Source organism: Bos mutus, chromosome 22 (genome assembly GCF_027580195.1).
Source record: "Bos mutus isolate GX-2022 chromosome 22, NWIPB_WYAK_1.1, whole genome shotgun sequence".
In the NCBI taxonomy this organism is placed as follows: Eukaryota; Metazoa; Chordata; class Mammalia; order Artiodactyla; family Bovidae; genus Bos; species Bos mutus.
Window position 1 is genome coordinate 57,375,815 of NC_091638.1, and position 17,857 is coordinate 57,393,671.

Here is a 17,857-nt window from a genome sequence, read left to right on the forward strand (position 1 = left end):
AGCCCACCAGGCTCCTCTGTTCATGGAATTCTCCAGGCAAGAATACTCGAGTGGGTCGCCATTCCTTTCTTCAAGGGATCTTTCCAACCCAGGAATCAAACCCCCGTCTCCTGCATTGCAGGCAGATTCTTTACTGTCTGAGCCACCAGGGAAGCCCCCCTCACTTTTATAAATTAATTGCTTATAACGAGAAGGGAACGGCTACCCATTCCAGTATTCTTGCCTGGAGAATTCCATGGACAGAGGAGCCTGGAGAGCTGTAATCCATGGGGTTGCAAGAGTCGGCCACGACTGAGTGATTAACACTTTCACCTTTTAAGCAATCTAAGAGATGAAACTGTTTAATTGTTGGGAAGACACTGGGGATCCTTCCTCTGATAGACCATGTGGGTTTCTGCCTCTTGGTGGCCTTTGCCTCTAGTACTGGGTTATAGATTTGTTACAGGTGTGCAGAATTCTGCGTAAGGGAATTAACCTTTTGTTTTGTGTTTTGTGCTTGGCAGATGTTGATTTTGCTTTTGGTAAGTTTTGCCTTGCAAAGGGTTGTATTTATTTATCTGTTTACCTATGGCTTCCCTGAGTCCTCATCGTGGCACGCCGCTCTTCATTGCTACAAGCCAGCTTCCTCTGGTTGCAGCAAGCAGGGCCTTCTCTCATTGCAGAACATGGGCTCTAGAGCGTGAAGGCTTCAGTGGTTGCAGCTCCCAGGCTAAATAACTGGGGCACGTGGGCTTAAATGCCCCGTGGCCTGTGGGTTCTTAGTTCCTCAACCAGGCATTGCACCCGTATCCCCTGCACTGGCAAGTGGACTCTCAACCCCCGCCACCAGTTGTTCAGTTGCTAAGTCGTGTCTGACTCTGTGAGCCTGTGAACTGCAGCGCTCCAGGCTTCCCTGTCCTCCTCTATTTCCTGGAGTTTGCTCCTCTTCCTGTCCATTGAGTCAGTGATGCTGTCGCACTGTCTCACCCTCTGCCCTCCCCTTCTCCTCATGCCCTCAATCTTACCCAGCATCACGGTCTTTTCCACTGAGTCAGCTCTTTGTATCAGGTGGCCAAAGAATTGGAGCTTCAGCATCAGTCTCTCCGGTGAATATTCAGGGTTGATTTCTTTTAGGATTGACTGGTTTGATCTCCTTGCTGTCCAAGGGACTCTCAAGAGTCTCCTCCAGCACCACAATTCAAAACCATCAGTTTCTTGGCACTCAGCCTTCTTTATGGTCCAGCTCTCACATTTGTACAGGATTACTGGAAAAACCATAGTTTTGACTATATAAACTTCTGTTAGCGAAGTGATACCTCTGCTTTTCAATACACTGTCTAGGTTTGTCATAGCTTTCCTTCCAAGGTGTCTTTTAATTTCATGGCAGCAGTCACCATCTGCAGTGGTTTTGGAGCCCGAAAATAAAACCTTTAATTGCTTCCACTTTTTCCCCCTTCTATTTGTCATGGAGTGATGTGACCAGATGCCACAATCTTAGTTTTTTGAATGTTGAGTTTTAAGCCAGCTTTTTAACTCTCTTTTCACCCTCATCAAGAGGCTCTTTAATTCTTCCTGGTTGTTGGTGTTTCTCCCCGCAGTCTTGATTCCAGCTTGTGATTCATCCAGCCTGGCATTTCGCATGATATGCTCTGTGTATAAGTTAAATAAGCAGGATGAGAATATACAGCCTCGTCATACTCCTTTCCCAATTTGAAACCAGTCAGTTGTTCAATATCCGATTCTAACTGCTGCTTCTTGATCCGCATACAGGTTTCTCAGACAGATAAGGAGGTCTGGTATTCCCATCTCTTTTAAGAGTTTCCCACAGTTTGTTGTGGTACACGCAGTTAAAGGCTGTAATGTAATCAGTGAAGTAGATGGTTTTCTGAAATTCCCTTCCTTTTTCTGTGATCCGACAGACGTTGGCAATTTAATCTTTGGTTCCTCTGCCTTTTCTCAACCCAGCTTATGCATCTGGAATTCTGTTCGCGTGCTGCTGAAGCCTTGCTTGAAGGATGTTGAGCCATTGCCTTGCTAGTGTGTGAAATGAGTGTGATTGTGTGGTGCTTGCATTGTCCTTCTTTGGGATTGGAATGAAAACTGACCTTTTCCCATCCTATGGCTACTTCTGAGTTTTCCAAATTTGCTGACATATTGAGTGCAGCACTTTAACAATGTCATCTTTCAGGGTTTGTAATAGCTCAGCCGGCTCCACTAGCTTTGTTTGTGGTAATGCTTCCTAAGGCCCACTTTACTTCGAATTCCAGGATGTCTGGTTCTAGGTGGGTGATCATACTATAGTGGTTATCTGGGTCATTAATACTTTTCTGTGTGTAGTTCTGTGTATTCTTGCTACCTCTTCTTAATCTCTTCTGCCTCTGTTAGTCTTTACCATTTCTGTCCTCTATTGTGCCCATCCTTGCATGAAGTGTTCCCTTAATATCTCCAGTATTCTTGAAGAGATCTCTAGTCTTTCCCATTCTGTTGTTATTTTCTGTTCTTTGAAGGAGGCCTTCTTATCTCTCCTTGCTATTCTCTGGAGCTCTGCATTCAGTTGGGTGTATCTTTCCCTTTCTCCTCTCTTCTTTCCTCATCTCTTTGTAAAGCCTCCTTGACAACCACTTTGCTTTCTTGCATTTCTTTTTCTTTGGGGTGGTTTTGGTCCCTGCCTCCTGTACAGTGTTACAAACCTCCATCCGTAGTTCTTCAGGCGCTCTGTCCACCAGATCTGATTCCTTGAATCTATTCATCACCATCACCGTATAATCATAGGGGATTTGATTTAGGTCATACCTGAATGGTCTAGTGGTTTCTCCTACTTTCTTCAGTTTAAGCCTGAATTTGGCAATGAGGAGTTCATGATCTGAGGCACAGTCAGCTCCTGGTCTTGTTTTTGCTAACTGTATAAGCTTCTTCATCTTTGGCTGCAAAGAATATAATCAGTCTGATTTCTGTGACCATTTGGTGAGGTCCACGTGTAGAGTCATTTCTTGTGTTATTGGAAAAGAATGTTTACTATGACCAGTGAGTTCCCTTGACAGAACTTTTGGTCTTTGCCCTGCTTCATTCTGTCCTCCAAGGCCAAACTTGCCTGTTACTCCAGGTATCTCTGGACTTCCTACTTCTACATTCCAGTCCCCTCTGATGAAAAGGGCATCTCTTTTTGGTGTTAGTTCTAGAAGGTCTTGTAGGTTTTTATAGAATAGGTCAACTTTGGCTTCTTTGGCATCAGTGGTTGGGGCATAGACTTGGATTGCTGTGATGTTGAATGGTTTGCCTTGAAACCAAACTGAGATCATTCTGTCCTTTTTGAGATTGCACCCAAGTACTGCATTTCAGACTCTTGTTGACTGTGAGAGCTACTCCATTTCTTCTAAGGGATCCTTTCCCACAGTAGTAGATATAACGGTCATCTAAATTAAATTCACCCATTCCTGTCCGTGTTAGTTCACTGATTCCTAAGATGTCAATGTTCACTCTTAACACCTCGTATCTGACCACTTCCAAATTACCTTGATTCGGGGACCTAACTCTCCTGATTCCTATGCAGTATTGTTCTTTACAGCATCAGACTTTACTTTCATCACCAGACACATCCACAACTGAGCATCGTTTCCACTTTGGCCAGAGGCTTCCTTCCTTCTGGAGCTATTAGTAACTGTCCTCCACTCTTCGCCAGTAGCATGATGGACACCTTCCGATCTGGGGGGCTCATCTTCTGGTGTTATTTGCCTTTTCACACTATTCATAGGCTTCTTGCGACAAGAACACTGGAGTGGTTTACCATTCCTTCCTCCAGTGGATCATGTTTTGTCAGAACTCTTCACTGTGACCCGTCTGTCTTGGGTGGCCCTGAATGGCGTAGCTTGAGTTACACAAGCTCCTTCACCACAAAAAGGCTGTGATGGCAGACCACCAGGGAAATCCTGCAAAGGTTTTAATTAATCAAATTGGTCTGTGTTTTAAACTTTCTGAGTTCAGTGATTTATCCACTCCTAGATTGGAGAAGGTAATGTCACCCCACTCCAGTACTCTTGCCTGGAAAATCCCATGGACGGAGGAGCCTAGTAGGCTGCAGTCCATGGGGTCTCTAGGAGTCAGACACGACTGAGCGACTTCAGTTTCACTTTTCACTTTCATGCATTAGAGAAGGAAATGGCAACCCACTGCAGTGTTCTTGCCTGGAGAATCCCAGGGACAGGGGAGCCTGGTGGGCTGCCGTCTATGGGGTCGCACAGAGTTGAACACGACTAAAGTAGTTAGCAGCAGCAGCAGATTGTAAGAGTATTCCCCATGATTGTTCTTATGGTTCCTTTTATTTTTAAATATTGGTGTAAAAACATAAGGACTTCCTTGATAGCTCAGTTGGTAAAGAATCCACCTGCAATGCAGGAGACCCTGGTTCAATTCCTGGGTCGGGCAGATCCGCTGGAGAAGGGAAAGGCTACCCCCTCCAGTATTCTGGCCTGGAGAATTTCATGGGCTGCATAGTCCATGGGTTCGCAAAGAGTCTAACACGACTGAGCAACTTTCATGACGATGATAAAAACATCACGTGCTCACCTGGAGATGCACAGCTTCTCAGATGAGCACACTGTGTGACTGTCTCACCAAGCAAGACCAAGGACATTTCATTTTTGTATTTATACTTCTGCTTTGGTGAGTTTTAGGGTAATGTGCCATGTGAGGTAAGGATATAGATTTCTTTTCCTTAAATGACAAATCAGGGATCCCAGCGTTCAGACAGCATGTTAATAGACTCCTGTGACCTGCTTTTCCTCACTCCACCTTTTTGGGGGGCTGAGTCCTCTCAGAATCTGATGAGAGTTCTGAATTTCTCTTTAGAAGAATACACAGGTGCATAAAGTTTAGGTTAGAAACTCTCATGGGTTTAATTTCTTGTGTTGCAGGAAATTCGTGTTTTTCAACATACCTCAGATCCAGTACAAGAACCCCTGGGTGCAGATTATGCTGTTTAAGAACATGACGCCGACCCCTTTCCTGCGGTTCTATCTGGGTGAGTGTCCCAGCTGTCTGGCGCGGGTTGGAAAAGAATTTCCAGACACAGAGCATTTCAGAAGGGAGTGAGTTTATTAAGAGCAAAGAGCAGAGATAATGAAGACACTGCAAACCCAGCGGGCCAGCACCTGGCAGACCAGGGGGAGCCCCCGCTTTCGGGGGTCAGCAGCCAGTTTCTATCATCTGAAGACAAAGTTCCTGCTGGAAGGGCAGCGCTAGGTGACTGGTTAGGGCCTTCAAGGGTGAGACTGGAGCCGGCATTTTCGCCTAACTTAGGGTCAAGAAGCCTGCTTGCTGCTGACCCGGGGCGCTTTGGGGAACGGTTACAGTGGGGCTCAGTCAGTTCCGGACATGATCTTGGTTCTGGGCTCCACCTCTGTGGCCACGGGTTAGGGCTCCGCAGTGAGCACACGGCCCTCGGCTGTGGCCCAGGCCTGCCGTCCCCCGTGCTCCTCCTGTGCGGCCGTCACTGGGGCCTGAGAGGGGAGCGCTGTGAACCTGTTGGTCCTGTTGCCTTGGCTTCTGCACCTGGTGCCCAGCGGCCACCAAGATCTCTCTGCCCGCACCCCCCACCCCCGCCAGACTCACTCCCGTCGCCCCACGTCTCCTACAGGCTCACATCGTGCGGGCCAGTCTCTGCACATTGCCTTGCTGCACTGTGCTTTAATGCCTTTGCTCATGTCAGGCCCTCTGCTGGAAATCCCCTTTCTACTTTTCTTGGCTAAATTAAAAAATAAATCCTTTGAGAGTCAGCTTGGGTACCAGCTCCCCCAGGAAGCCTCCCTGCCCCTTAGATGGGTCTCCCAGGGTGCGTCCCTCAGCACTGGCCACGTTCTCTTGAACTGCGTGTGTGTGTGTCCCCTTCTGGATCATAGACTTTCACCATGCGCTCCTGTCCTCTTGAGGCACAAATTGTGAAGATTCCCTTCATTTGGGCTCAGTCCCTGGAAGTCAGAGCCAACGTTTTAGCCTGGCTCTCTCCTCAGTCATTCTGATCAAGTATTGTTCCTAGTTCCGTATGTCTAGGGGAGGGCAAAATATCTGCCTTACACGGTTACGAGAGTCAAATGCAGTGTAGATTGGGAAATGCATCAGGAAACAAATCGATGATGTTCTTCATTCATTCAACAAATATGTGTCAGGCTCCTGCTGGGACCCATGGACTCTTCTGGGTGCTTGGGGTATCAGGGAGCCACAAGGTAAAAGACGCCTAGTCGTGTAGAGATGACACTCCAGCGGGAGGAGACAGAATGAACGGGGACTCAGTGACGTGGGTTGTTAGAAGACAAGCGCAGTGGGAAAAAAGAAAAGCAGAGCAAGGTGGAGCCGAGGAGCGTGGCGGGGCTTTGCCAGTTCCGTGTTTGTGCTGTTGTTTTTAAAAACTGACTTTATTGTGGGATAATTTACCCATAATGCGCAGGTCTTTTGTGCACAGAGGGATGAGCTCCGGTAGATCTGCGGGGCCCGTGTCACCCTTCGCCAGTGAAGACAACATCTCTCCTACTCCAGGGAGTCCCCCGGGACTGCTTTCCCGTCAGCTCCCACTCCCAGCAGAGGCGATCACTGCGAGCGGTTCTTCTTTCGTGTGTGTATGTGGCTGAACTGCGTGGCCTGTGGGAGTCGTTCCCCGACCAGGGGTCGAACCCTGGCCCTCAGCAGGGACAGCACTGCATCCTAAGCACCAACCGCCAGGGAATTCCGGCTGCCGGCAGTTCTTTCACCGTGGGCTAATTATTTGTTTATTTTTGGCCGCGCTGAGGCTTCACTGCTTTGCACTGGCTTTTCTCGAGTTGAGGTGAGCGGGGCTTCTCGTTGCGGGGCGCGGGCTCGGCAGTTGTGGCGCCCGGGCTTGGTTGCTCTGAATAAGCTGTGGGCTCTTCCCAGACCAGGACTGAACCGTGTCCCCGGCACTGGCAGGCGGATTCTCCTCTGCACCGCCAGGGACGTCCAAGACTGCCTCATTTTGTTTGTTTCAGGACTTCATCTCGAGTCTCACAGTATATATTCTTCTGTGTCTGGTTTTCGCTCGTGGTGTTGAGAGTCACTCACGTTGTGCATATCCGTAGCTCACTCATTTTTACTGCTGAGCAGTGTGATGAACATTTGGGTTTTTGACAGGTGTCCAGACAGAGTTACAGGTGTGAGATTTATGGAGGGCAGGGCGGCAGGGCTGACATCCCCGGAAGGAGGCCTGGACAGGAGTTGCCCCAGACGGAGGTGCGGCGCTGGGAACCGGGGGGCCGGCCCACAGGCGGCTCTGCAGGAGCAGCAGGTCCTGGACAGAGGCTGGGGGCGCCGGGCTTGGTGGTGCTGCCGGGCTGGGGGTGTCCTCGCTCGAGGGGGCTGTGGGCCTAGGTGCTCAGTGCTCCTGGGCACAGGCTCGGGCTGGGCTTGTCCGCAGAGTAGACACACAGCGTCCTTAGAAGCCACCAGACAGGCTTCCAAGGTGACCCTGCCGTTCAGCCTGCAGCACGCAGGGTGAGGGTCCTGCTGGCCCCCCGGCCTCAGCCCAGCCGCTCCCGTTACTCGTCTGCATTTCCTGTCACCCTGAGCTTGGGGCCTTAAAGCCACACAGAGTCCTTACCTGAGAGTTTTGTAGGTCTCAAGTCCAGCAGGGCGTAAACTCAGGCTGTCAGCAGAGCCTCCGCTCCTGGAGGCCCTGGGCTGAAGCGTTCCCCGGCCGCAGCCAGCTTGTTGAGGCCACGCCGCCCTTGGCTCCAGGCTTGGCTCTGGGCCTGGCTCCGGGCCTCCCTCCGTCCTCGGGCACCGCCTTGGCGGCCAGCTGCCTCCCCGTCCTGCGTGCCTCTGACCACCGCCTGGGAAGCTCTCCAGCTCTAAGGACCGTGGAAAGTGGAGGCGCCAGGTTGCCCGGGAGACTCTCCCCATTTCTGGGTCCTTGAGTTTGATCGCATCTGCAGAGGCGCCTTGGCCACATCAGGCGTCATTCACAGGTTCTGGCGGACGAAGAGGGGCCATCTGTGGGAGCCCCTCCTCCTGCCACGCGAGTGTTTCCAGTGTTAGCCATTCCAGCGGGGGAGTGTCTCCTTGGCATCTTGGTTTGCATTTCCCTGTGAGTGTCTTTCCATGCGTGTATTGGCCATTCATTTCTTTCTTTTCTGAAGAGTCTACTTGGATCTTTTCTTGTTGAGGTGCTCGTATATTCTGCATTCAGTTCCTTTGTCAGATAGATGTATTGTGACTATTTCCTGTCTGTGGCGGGCTTTTCATTTTCTTAATGGTGTCTTTTGAAGAGCAGAAGCTTTCATTTTGATGAATTTCAGCTTCTCAGCTGTTTTCTTTTGTCTAGTACTTTCTGTACTAGACATTCAGGTCTGTGATCTAGTTATTTGTGTGTTAAGTGAGATAAGGATTGAGGTTTGTTTTTGGTTTTTTAGATTTGGGATATTCAGCCGTTGTAGCACCATTTGTTGAAAGATAGTCACTTCTCTTATGAAATTTCTTGGACGTCTCTGTAAAAAAAAAAATTGACTGTGGCTGGATAAACAAAATGCATATATTCATTCAGTGGGATATTATTTGGTCACGAAAAGGACAGAAGTACCGGCAGGGCTTCAGCATGGGTGAGCCTTGTAAACACGCCAGCAGAAAGAAGGCAGACGTGGAAGGTGTGTGTGCGGCACACGAGCAGAGCCACAGGACAGGAAGTGCTTGTCTGGGGCTGGGGCGCTGTGGGGAGGAGGAAGGCCCAGCTTCACGGGTACGGGGGTCTGTTTGGGGTCACAGGAATGTGCTGGAGCCTCAGTAGCCGTGATGTTGCACAACATAGCGAGAGTGCCGACACCCGCCAGATCACACTTTAAGATGGTAACACCCGCCAGATCACACTTTAAGATGGTAACACCCGCCAGATCACACTTTAAGATGGCTACATGGGGGCTTTCCCTGACTGTCCAGCCGTTAGGGCTCCACGCTGTCCCTGCCAAAGGCGTGGGTTCAGTCGCTGTCTGGGGAACTAAGATCTTGCAAGGCACAAGGCCAAAACCAAATAAAACTGAAGTATAGTTGGTGTACAGTAGTATAAGTCACAGGTGTACAAAATAGTGGATCACAGTTGTACAGGTTACGTGCAGTTTGTGGCACAGTGCTGCCTGTGTTCCCCACGGAGCGCATCTCTGTACGTTATTCTCGTCCAACGCTTTGTACCCCACGCGCCCTGCCCCTTACCGCCCCTCTGTCCGTCCTGGTCCCTGCTGCTGAGCGCTGGTTTGTTCTCGGTATCTGTGAGTCTTCTTTTTTGTTATGCTTACTAGTCCGTTGTACTTTTTAGATGCCACAAATAAGTGATAACGCGCAGTATTTGTCTTTCTCTGACTTAGTTCACTTACATTGTTGTTCATTCGCTAAGTCGTGTCCATTTTTTTGTGACCCCATGGACTGCAGCATGCCAGACTTCCCTGTCCTTCACCGTCTCCCAGAGTTTGCTCAGAGTTCTGTCTGTTGAGTCAGTGATGCCATCCACCCATCTCACCCTCTGTCGTCCCCCTCTCCTCCTGCCCTCAGTCTTTCCCAGCATCAGGGTCTTTTCCTGTGAGTCAGCTCTTCGCATCAGGTGGCCAAAGTGTTGGAGCTTTAACTTCAGCATCAGTCCTTCCAGTGAATATTCAGGACTGATTTCCTTTAGAATTAACTGGTTTGATCTCCTTGCAGCCCAAGGGACTCTCAAGAGTCTTCTCCACCACTACAGTTTGAAATCATCCGTTCTTCGGTGCTCAGTCTTCTTTATGGTCCAACTCTCATGTCCATACATGACCACTGGAAAAACCATAGCTTTGACTAGATGGACCTTTTTTGGCAAAGTAATGTCTCTGCTTTTTAATATGCTGTCTAGGTGTGTCATAGCTTTCCTTCCAAGGAGTAAGCGTCTTTTAATTTCAGGGCTGCAGTCATCATCCACAGTGATTTTGGAACCCAAGAAAATAAAATTTGTCACTTTATATTTTTTCCCCATCTGTTTGCCATGAAGTGATGAGACTGGATGCCATGATCCTAGTTTTCTGAATGTTGTTTTTTTTTTTTTTGACGTTTCATGGTTTTATTTCTTGATTTATTTGTGGCTGTCCTGGGTCTTCGTTGCTTCACGAGCTTTTCTCTAGTTGCAGCGTGTGGAGGCTACTTTCTGGTTGCGGCGTGTGGCTTCCGTATTGTGGAGCACAGAGTGTAGGGTGCTCCCAGCTCCGGGGCTCCAGAATGCAGGCTCAGTGGTGTGGCTCCCGGGCTTACTTGCTGTGCGGCATGGGGAGTCTTCCCACACCAGGGAATGAGCCCGTGTCTCCTGCACATGCAGGTGGATTCTTTGCCACCGAGCCACCAGGGAAGCCCTAGGCACATTTCAAAGTGTGGAATTCACTCTGTGAACTGACTCCGTGGACTTGACTCCTAAACATACGTTCCAAGAGTTTTAGGCGAGAGGTGGTTCTCCACAGCACACTGGCAGCCACCAAATGCCTGCTCACGGGGAGCTGGCTCAGTGCACTGGGCGCCTCCCGTCATGGGTCCTGACACTGCTGCGGTGAGGTCTGTGGGCCGCCGTGGAAGGCGGCCCAGGCCCACTGTCAGGTGGAGAGTGAGCTGTAGGAGTGTGGGCCGTTGCATCACCTATTGCACATCAGCAGCACCTCAGGCTCCTTGACGGTGTGGACCAGGAACTTCCGGAAGCCGCTGGGCAGCATGTGCTTGGTTTTCTTGTTGCTCCCGTAACCGATGTTGGGCATCAAGATCTGGCCCTTGAATCTTCTGCGCACCCTGTTGTCAATGCCTCTGGGCTTCCGCCAGTTCCGCCTGATTTTGACACATTGGTCTGACCGATGCTGGATGAACTTCTTGGTCCTCTTTTTGACGATCTTAGGCTTCACGAGGGGTCTGAGGGCGGCCATGATGCCGAGTCAGAGATGGCTGCCTGAATGTTGAGTTTTAAGCCAGCTTTTTCACTCTCCTCTTTCACCTTTATCAAGAGGCTCTTTAGTTCCTCTTTGCTTTCTGCCATTAGAGTGGTGTCATCTGCATATCTGACATTGTTATTTCTCCTGAATTAATTAATAAATCTTAATTCCAGCTTGTGATTCATCCAGCCCAGGATTTCACATGATATACCCTTCATATAAGTTAAATAAGAAAGGGTGACAATATACAGCCTAGACGTACTCCTTTCCCAATTCTGAACCGGTCCGTTCCATGTCCAGTTCTAACTGCTGCTGCTTATCCTGCATACAGCTTTCTCAGGAGGCAGGTAAAGTGGTCTGGTATTCCCATCTCTTTCAGAATTTTCCAGTTTGTGATCCACACAGTCAAAGGCTTTAGCCTAGTCAATGAAACAGAAGTAGATGATTTTTTTTTTTTTTTAATTCTCTTGCTTTCTCTATGATCCAACCTATGTTGGCCATTTAGTCTCTGCTTCCTCTTCCTTTTCTAAATCTAGCTTGTACATCTTGGTTCACAGCTTGAAGTTCTTGGTTCACGTACTGTTGAACCCTAGCTTGAATGATTTTGAGCGTTACCTTGCTAGCGTGTGAAATGAGCGCGATTGTACGGTAGTCTGAACGTTCTTTAGCTTTGTCCTTTTTCGGTATTGGAATGCAAACTGATATTTTCCAGTCTTGTGGCCACTGTTGAGTTTCACAGATTTGCTGGCGTGTTAGATGCAGCACTTTAACCGCCTTGTCATTGTAAACAGCTCAGTTAGAATTCCTTCACCTCCACCAGCTTTGCCCGATGCCTCCTAAGGCCCGCGTGACTTCACAGTCCGGGACGTCTGACTCTAGGTGAGCGATCACACCGTCGTGGTTATCTGGGTCATTAAGACCTTGTTTGTACAGTTCTTCTGTGTATTCTTGCCACCTCTTCTTAATCTCTTCTGCTTCTGTTAGGTCCTTACAGTTTCTCTCCTTTATCGTGCCCATCTTTGCACGAAACGTTGCCTTGCTATCTTCAATTTCTTTGAGATCTCTAGTCTTTTCCTTTCTATTGTTTTTGTCTATTTCTTCGCATTTTCCCTTAAAAAGGCTTTCTTATCTCCCCTTGGTATTTTTTGGAACTCTGCATTCAGTTGTTGCCTTTCTCCTTTGGCTTCTCTCTTCAGCTGTTCGTAAGGCCCCCTCAGACACCACTTCACCTTCCGCATTTCTTTTTCTTGGGGATGTGTTTGATCAGTACCCCCTTGTACAGTGTTACGAGCCTCCATCCATAGTTCTACCAGATCTCACCCCTTGAATCTATTCGTCACCTGCAGTCTGTGATCATTAGGGGAATCGTAAGGGCTTAGTTTATACCCAAATGGTCTAGTGGTTTTCCCTACTGTCTTCAATTTAAGTCTGAATTTGGCAATAAGGAGTTCATGATCTGAGCCACAGTCAGCTCCCGGTCTTGTTTTTGCTGACTGTATAGAGCTCCATCTTTGGCTGCAAAGAATATAATCAGTCTGATTTCTGTATTTGACCATCTGGTCATGTCCATACATCACCAGATGTAGAGTTGTCTCTTCATCCATGTTGCTGCAAATGGCAAAAAAAAATTTTTATGGCTGATATCCCAGTGTGTGTGTGCACGCGTGCAGCACATCTGAACCCATTCATCTGTTGATTTATGCTTCCATATCTTGACAATTGTATTAAATAATGCTGCTCCAAATATTGGGGTGCATGTATCTTTCTAGAAGAGCTTAGAGGGTAAAGCATTTGCCTGCAATGCAGGAGACCCGGGTTTGATCCCTGGGTCAGGAAGATCCCCTGGAGGAGGAAATGGCAACCCACTCCAGTATTCTTGCCTGGAGAATCCCATGGACAGAGGAGCCTAGTGGGCTACAGTCCATGGGGCCGCAAAGACTTGGACACAACTGAGCGACTTCACTTTGTATCTTTCTAAAACATGTTTTGTTTTGTTTTCTCAGATGTATACCCAAGAGTGGAATTGCTGGGTCATGTGGTGGTTCTGTGTTTAGTTTCTTGAGAACCTTCTCTACCGTTTTCCACAGTAGCTGCACCAGTTTACATTCCCATCAGCATGTGGACAGAGGAGCCTGGCGGGCGGGAGTCCATGGGGTCTCAAAGAGTCAGACACAATTTAGCGATGGAACAACAGCGTGGTACAGTGGTCCCATTTCTCCCATCCTTGCCGACCCTTGTGCGTGGGGTCTCTGTTGATAGCCATTCTGACAAATGGGAGGTGATAGCTTAATCGTGATTCTGATTTGCGTTTCTCTGGAGATTATCTTAGAATCTTTCTCTGTGCCTGTGGGTCATTTGCATTTCCTTTGGGAAAGATGTCAGTTCTTCTGCCCATTTTTTGTCAGCTTTTATTTTTGATACCGAGTTGTGTGAACTGTTTATATATTTTGAATGTTAACCCCTTATTGTATCATTTACCATTATTTCCCCCCACTTCATAGGTTGTCTTTTTGTTTTCTGGTTTGCTGTGTCCGAAGCTTTTAAGTTTAACTGGGTCCCATTTGTTCAGTTCAGTTGCTCAGGAGTGTCCGACTCTTCGCAACCCCATGGACTGCTACACGCCAGGCTTCCCTGTCCATCACCAACTCCCGGATCTTGCTCAGACTCAAGTGTTTTTAGTTTTTAAACAAGTATTTATGAATTTGGCTTCCCTGGTGGCTCAGAAGGTAAAGTGTCTGCCTGCAATGCAGGAGACCTGGGTTCGATTCCTGGGTTGGGAAGATCCCCTGGAGAAGGAAATGGCAATCCACTCCAGCACTCTTGCCTGGAAAAGCCCATGGATGGAGGAGCCTGATAGGCTACAGTCCATGGGGTCGCAAAGAGTCGGACACGACTGAGCAACTTCACTTTCACCTCTGTATTTGGCTACATCAGGTCCCAGCTGCAGCACGCGGGCTCTTTGCAGAACGCGGACTCCAGTTGCAGACACAGGCTCTGCAGTTGTGGTACACGGGCTTAGTTCCGCGGCGTGTGGGAGGGATTGTAGTTCCTCAGCCAGGAATCAAACCCAGGGCCTGACTTGCAAACCCCTGGACCACCAAGGAGGGTCCCCATTTGTTTATTTTTGCTTTGTTTTAGGAGACAGATAATAAAAAAATTGCTGAGATTTCATATTTTTCTTCTTTTAGGAATTTTGTGGCAGCTGGTCTTAGGTCTCTGATGCATATTGGGTTTATCTACATAGTGTTAGAAAGCGCTCTAATCTGATTCTTGTACCTGTCGCGCTCCAGTTTTCCTAAACCCGCTTACTGAAGCGAGTGTCTTCTCTCTGTTGTATATTCTCGCCTCCTTTGTGGTGGATTTGTGCAGCTCTACTTCTGGTGTGCCTTTTGTGTTCCATTGATCTGTGTCTGTTTTTGTGCCAGTATCTTGCAGTTTGGAGTACTGCAGCTTTCTGATGTAGTCTCAAGTCAGAGACCGTGATTCCTCGAGCTGGTTTTAAGACTGTTTTGGCTATTTGAGTTTCTGAACTCGTCATCCTCTCTGACTGATCTGTGTCTGTCTTCTTGCTAACAGCAAACTGTATTGGTTTCTGTCGATTGAAAATACGTTTTAAGAGCAGGTAGTGTGCATCTCCTCCCGCCCTTTCTTTCCGCCCAAGATTAAAGCTGGCCCTTGTAGGTTCTCTGCATTTCTGTATTAACTGTAAAGCTTGCTTACCAGTTTCTAGGGGAAAAAAAGCTTGTTGGGATTTTGATCAGAATTACATTATAGATCACTGAGGATAATGGACATTTTAATAGTATTGAGTATGTTTTCTGTAAATATTACAGTAGTTTTTAAAGGTTCATTTTCCTGTTCTTTGGTTAAGCATCAAACAGCCTTATAGAAGTACTGCTGATTTGATACGTGGGTCTAGTGTCTTGTAACCCTGATAATTCACATTTCTAGTAGTTTTTATTTGCTAAATTCCTTAAGATTTTCTACATACACAATCATTCCTTCTACAAAGAGAGTTTTACTTCTTTCCAATCTTTTTTGTGTGTCCCAATTCCCTGTCTGACATGGCTGTAATATTTTTTTGCATTTTTACCAGTAATTCACGAAAGGTTTGAGTGTTACTCTGCATCGTAACACTTGGTATTGTGTTTTTTAAAAAAATTAGCCACTTTAATATCTCACTGATTTTATTTTGTATTCTTCTAATGACTGATGATACTGAGTATCTTCACGTGCTGATTATCCGTTTTTGTTGTTAAATGTTTATTCAGGTATTTAGCCCATTTTCCCTTTGGATTGTTTGTAAGAGTTCTTTTGTCAGAAAACAGGTCTTTTATCAGATGTTCTTCTTTCTCATGGAGTTGTCTTGCCATCTTTGCTGAAAAGAAGTTGACCGTAAATTTAATGTTTATTTGTGGACTCAGTTTGGTTCCATTTTTCTTTTGCTCATTCCACACTGACTTAATTATGTGTGTGTTATGATTGTGTACCTATGGTGGGGGTGTGTGCACTCAGTCATGTCCGGCTCTTTGGGACCCTAGGGACTGTGTAGCCCGCCGAGCTCCTCTGCCCATGGAATTTTCCAGGCAGGAATACTGGAGCAGGTTGCCATTTCCTGTTCAAGGGGATCTTCCTGACTTAGGAATCGAGCCCCCATGTCTTGTGTCTCCTGCGTTGGCAGCAGAATTCTTCAGCACTGCGCCACCTGGCAAGCCCACACTGTAGCCTGCAGTTCAACGGAAACTGGAAAGTGAAATGTTTTCCTATTTTCAGGTTGGTCAAAGTTGTTTTGGCTATTTTGGGTCCTTTGCGTGAGTTTAAAGCTAAGTTTTTCAGTTTCTACAAAAACATCTGCTAGGATTTGGAGAGGGATTGAGTGAATCCATAGACCGATTTGGCTAGGACCGCCATCTTAACAATATCAAATCTTTCTATCCATGAACGTGGAGGTTGTTTCCTTTAAAACAGAATGAATACTTCTGTACATACCTGGTTTATCTGTGTTCACAACTACAGAAACGGAAAAAGGCCGCATTGTGGATTATGTAAACACCTGCTTTACCGCTAGAAATCTCCACTGAACGCACACCCCCGTCCAGCACCAGTGGAGACTGAGCGGGGTCCTGCCGCCCTCTCAGCCCTCTCCCCCCTTTCCTTCCCTTCCTGCTCCAGATTCTGGGGAGCAAGTGCTCGTGGACGTGGAGACCAAGAGCAACAAGGAGATCATGGAGCACGTCAAGAAGATCCTGGGGAAGAACGAGTGAGTCGCTGGGCTGGCCTTGGAGGGGCGCAGGCATCCCTAGCCCAGAGGTCGGGTGGACGGAGGAGACAGGCGGTCGGGAGGGCTGTCGAGGGGGCGGCCGGAGGCCCTTCCTCCTGGGTGCACAGGGGGCTGAGAAGCCTCTGAGACCCCTGCCCTGGTGGCTGCGACCGTGTCCCTCCTGGGGCCTCTCAGGTGGGCCCTAGTGGGGAGCAGCCCCAGGCCTGCTGTGCGAGTCCCATTTGTTCCGAGAGTGGAGCGAGGGATGGGGGCAAGAGCTGTCCTGAGGCGGCGCACGGGGCACCGAGGCCCCTTTGTCCCGCCCGCTGCCCTCGTTCCTGCGCGCCCTCCTCCGCGGCCCGGGACGTGGGGCGCAGGGCAGGGCTCCCCGCAACGCGCCGCCCACGCCTCCTGCACTCTGCTCTCCGCAGGGAGACCCTCCGGAGGGAGCGGCAGGAGCGGGAGCAGCTCTCCCACCCGGCGCACTTCGGGCCCCGGAAGTACTGCCTGCGGGAGTGCATCTGCGAGGTGGAGGGCCAGGTGCCCTGCCCGGCCGTGGTGCCGCTGCCCAGGGAGCTGACCGGCAAGTTCCAGGCCGCCCTGAGAGCCGGCGCCCAGGACTGAGGCCCCGAGAGCCCTGCTGCTGTGCCCCGGGAGACTGACGACTGCTTTGCAATAAAAGGCCCCCCTTTACTAACACGTATGTGAAAGCACATTGCGAGGGGGGGTTGGGCTGCAGCCAAGCTGCTCAGTGAACACCCCGCGCCATCACGCCCGTGAAGTCCGCGCCACTGAGCAGCGCCGTGTGACCCCGTCCGCTGGGCCTTCGGCGGGGACGGGGCTTCAGGGCCGGGAAGGGGCCAGGCCGCAGCCTGGAGACGCGCCTGGGTCCCGCGGCCGCCGCGGTGTGGAGGGCTGCCGGGGGCGAGGCCGCTGCACTGACGCCCCTGACCGCGGGGCCCCAGCGGAGCAGAGCCTCCTGCGCGGCCGGCTCGGCGCGCTCCGGGACGGGGTGCGGCGCCACGGGCTCTGGCCGGGACCTCTTTGCTCACAGCGCGCCGGCCGGGTCGCGTTGCTTTCAGGCCTCAGGAGACAGGGCTGGGCTGACCCCGAGCGCGCCCCGGGAGATGTGTATAAACGCTGCGGGCTTATCTCACTGTAATACAAGTTTGGCGCTCTTCCCGTTTGATGCTCGGGTGATGATTTACTGTGATTTTGTACCAAAGCCGCATTCAGGGTGGTGGTCTGAATGCGCGGGCTGGGAGGGAGGTGGGCGTGCGCGTCTGAGGAGGAATGGGCAGCTCCTGAATGGCCACAGGCTTCTGACGGGGGTGGTTCACTGAAACTCAGCGCCCTCCCCCACCGCGGTACTGGAGGGAAGAGCCTGTCCCCCGTTCTGCCGCCTCCCCGCGTGGGGGTCTCAGTCCCGCCCTGTTTCTGATGCCGCACCCGCTGAGGGCCTTCCCTCTGGCCGGCTGGGCTTGTCCGATAAATGGGTGCCCTTCCAGACTGTCTCCAGAGCGCAGCGAGACAGCCTCATGGAAACAGCCTTTCCCTCCATGGCCACAGGGGCGCCCTAATAAGGTTGCTGAGGAGGAGCATCACCCAGAACCAAGGTAGGTGAGGACCCCTCTCTAGAGAAGGATGTCCAGCCGCTCGCGGTATGGCGCTGCTGTTCTGGACCGTCTTGTCGGCAGCA

The 17,857-nt window shown here is 49.7% G+C and overlaps 2 protein-coding genes across 2 annotated transcripts in view; one reads left to right on the forward strand and one right to left on the reverse strand.

The window, feature by feature from the left end:
• The window catches only part of MRPS25 (mitochondrial ribosomal protein S25), a 44,971-nt gene extending 27,632 nt beyond the window's left edge, over positions 1–17,339 (forward strand). The window contains exons 2-4 of the mRNA XM_005898792.2: positions 4,890–4,996; positions 16,071–16,158; positions 16,590–17,339. Coding sequence (XP_005898854.1) covers positions 4,890–4,996; positions 16,071–16,158; positions 16,590–16,782 — 388 coding nt within the window. The 3' untranslated portion in view covers positions 16,783–17,339. The remainder of the gene's footprint in view (positions 1–4,889; positions 4,997–16,070; positions 16,159–16,589) is intronic.
• On the reverse strand, positions 10,546–10,895 carry LOC102278722 (large ribosomal subunit protein eL32-like). The gene has a single exon (XM_070359304.1). The coding sequence runs from the start codon at positions 10,890–10,892 to the stop codon at positions 10,611–10,613; it is 282 nt and encodes a 93-aa protein (XP_070215405.1). The 5' UTR covers positions 10,893–10,895; the 3' UTR covers positions 10,546–10,610.
• Positions 17,340–17,857: the final 518 nt, after the last annotated feature.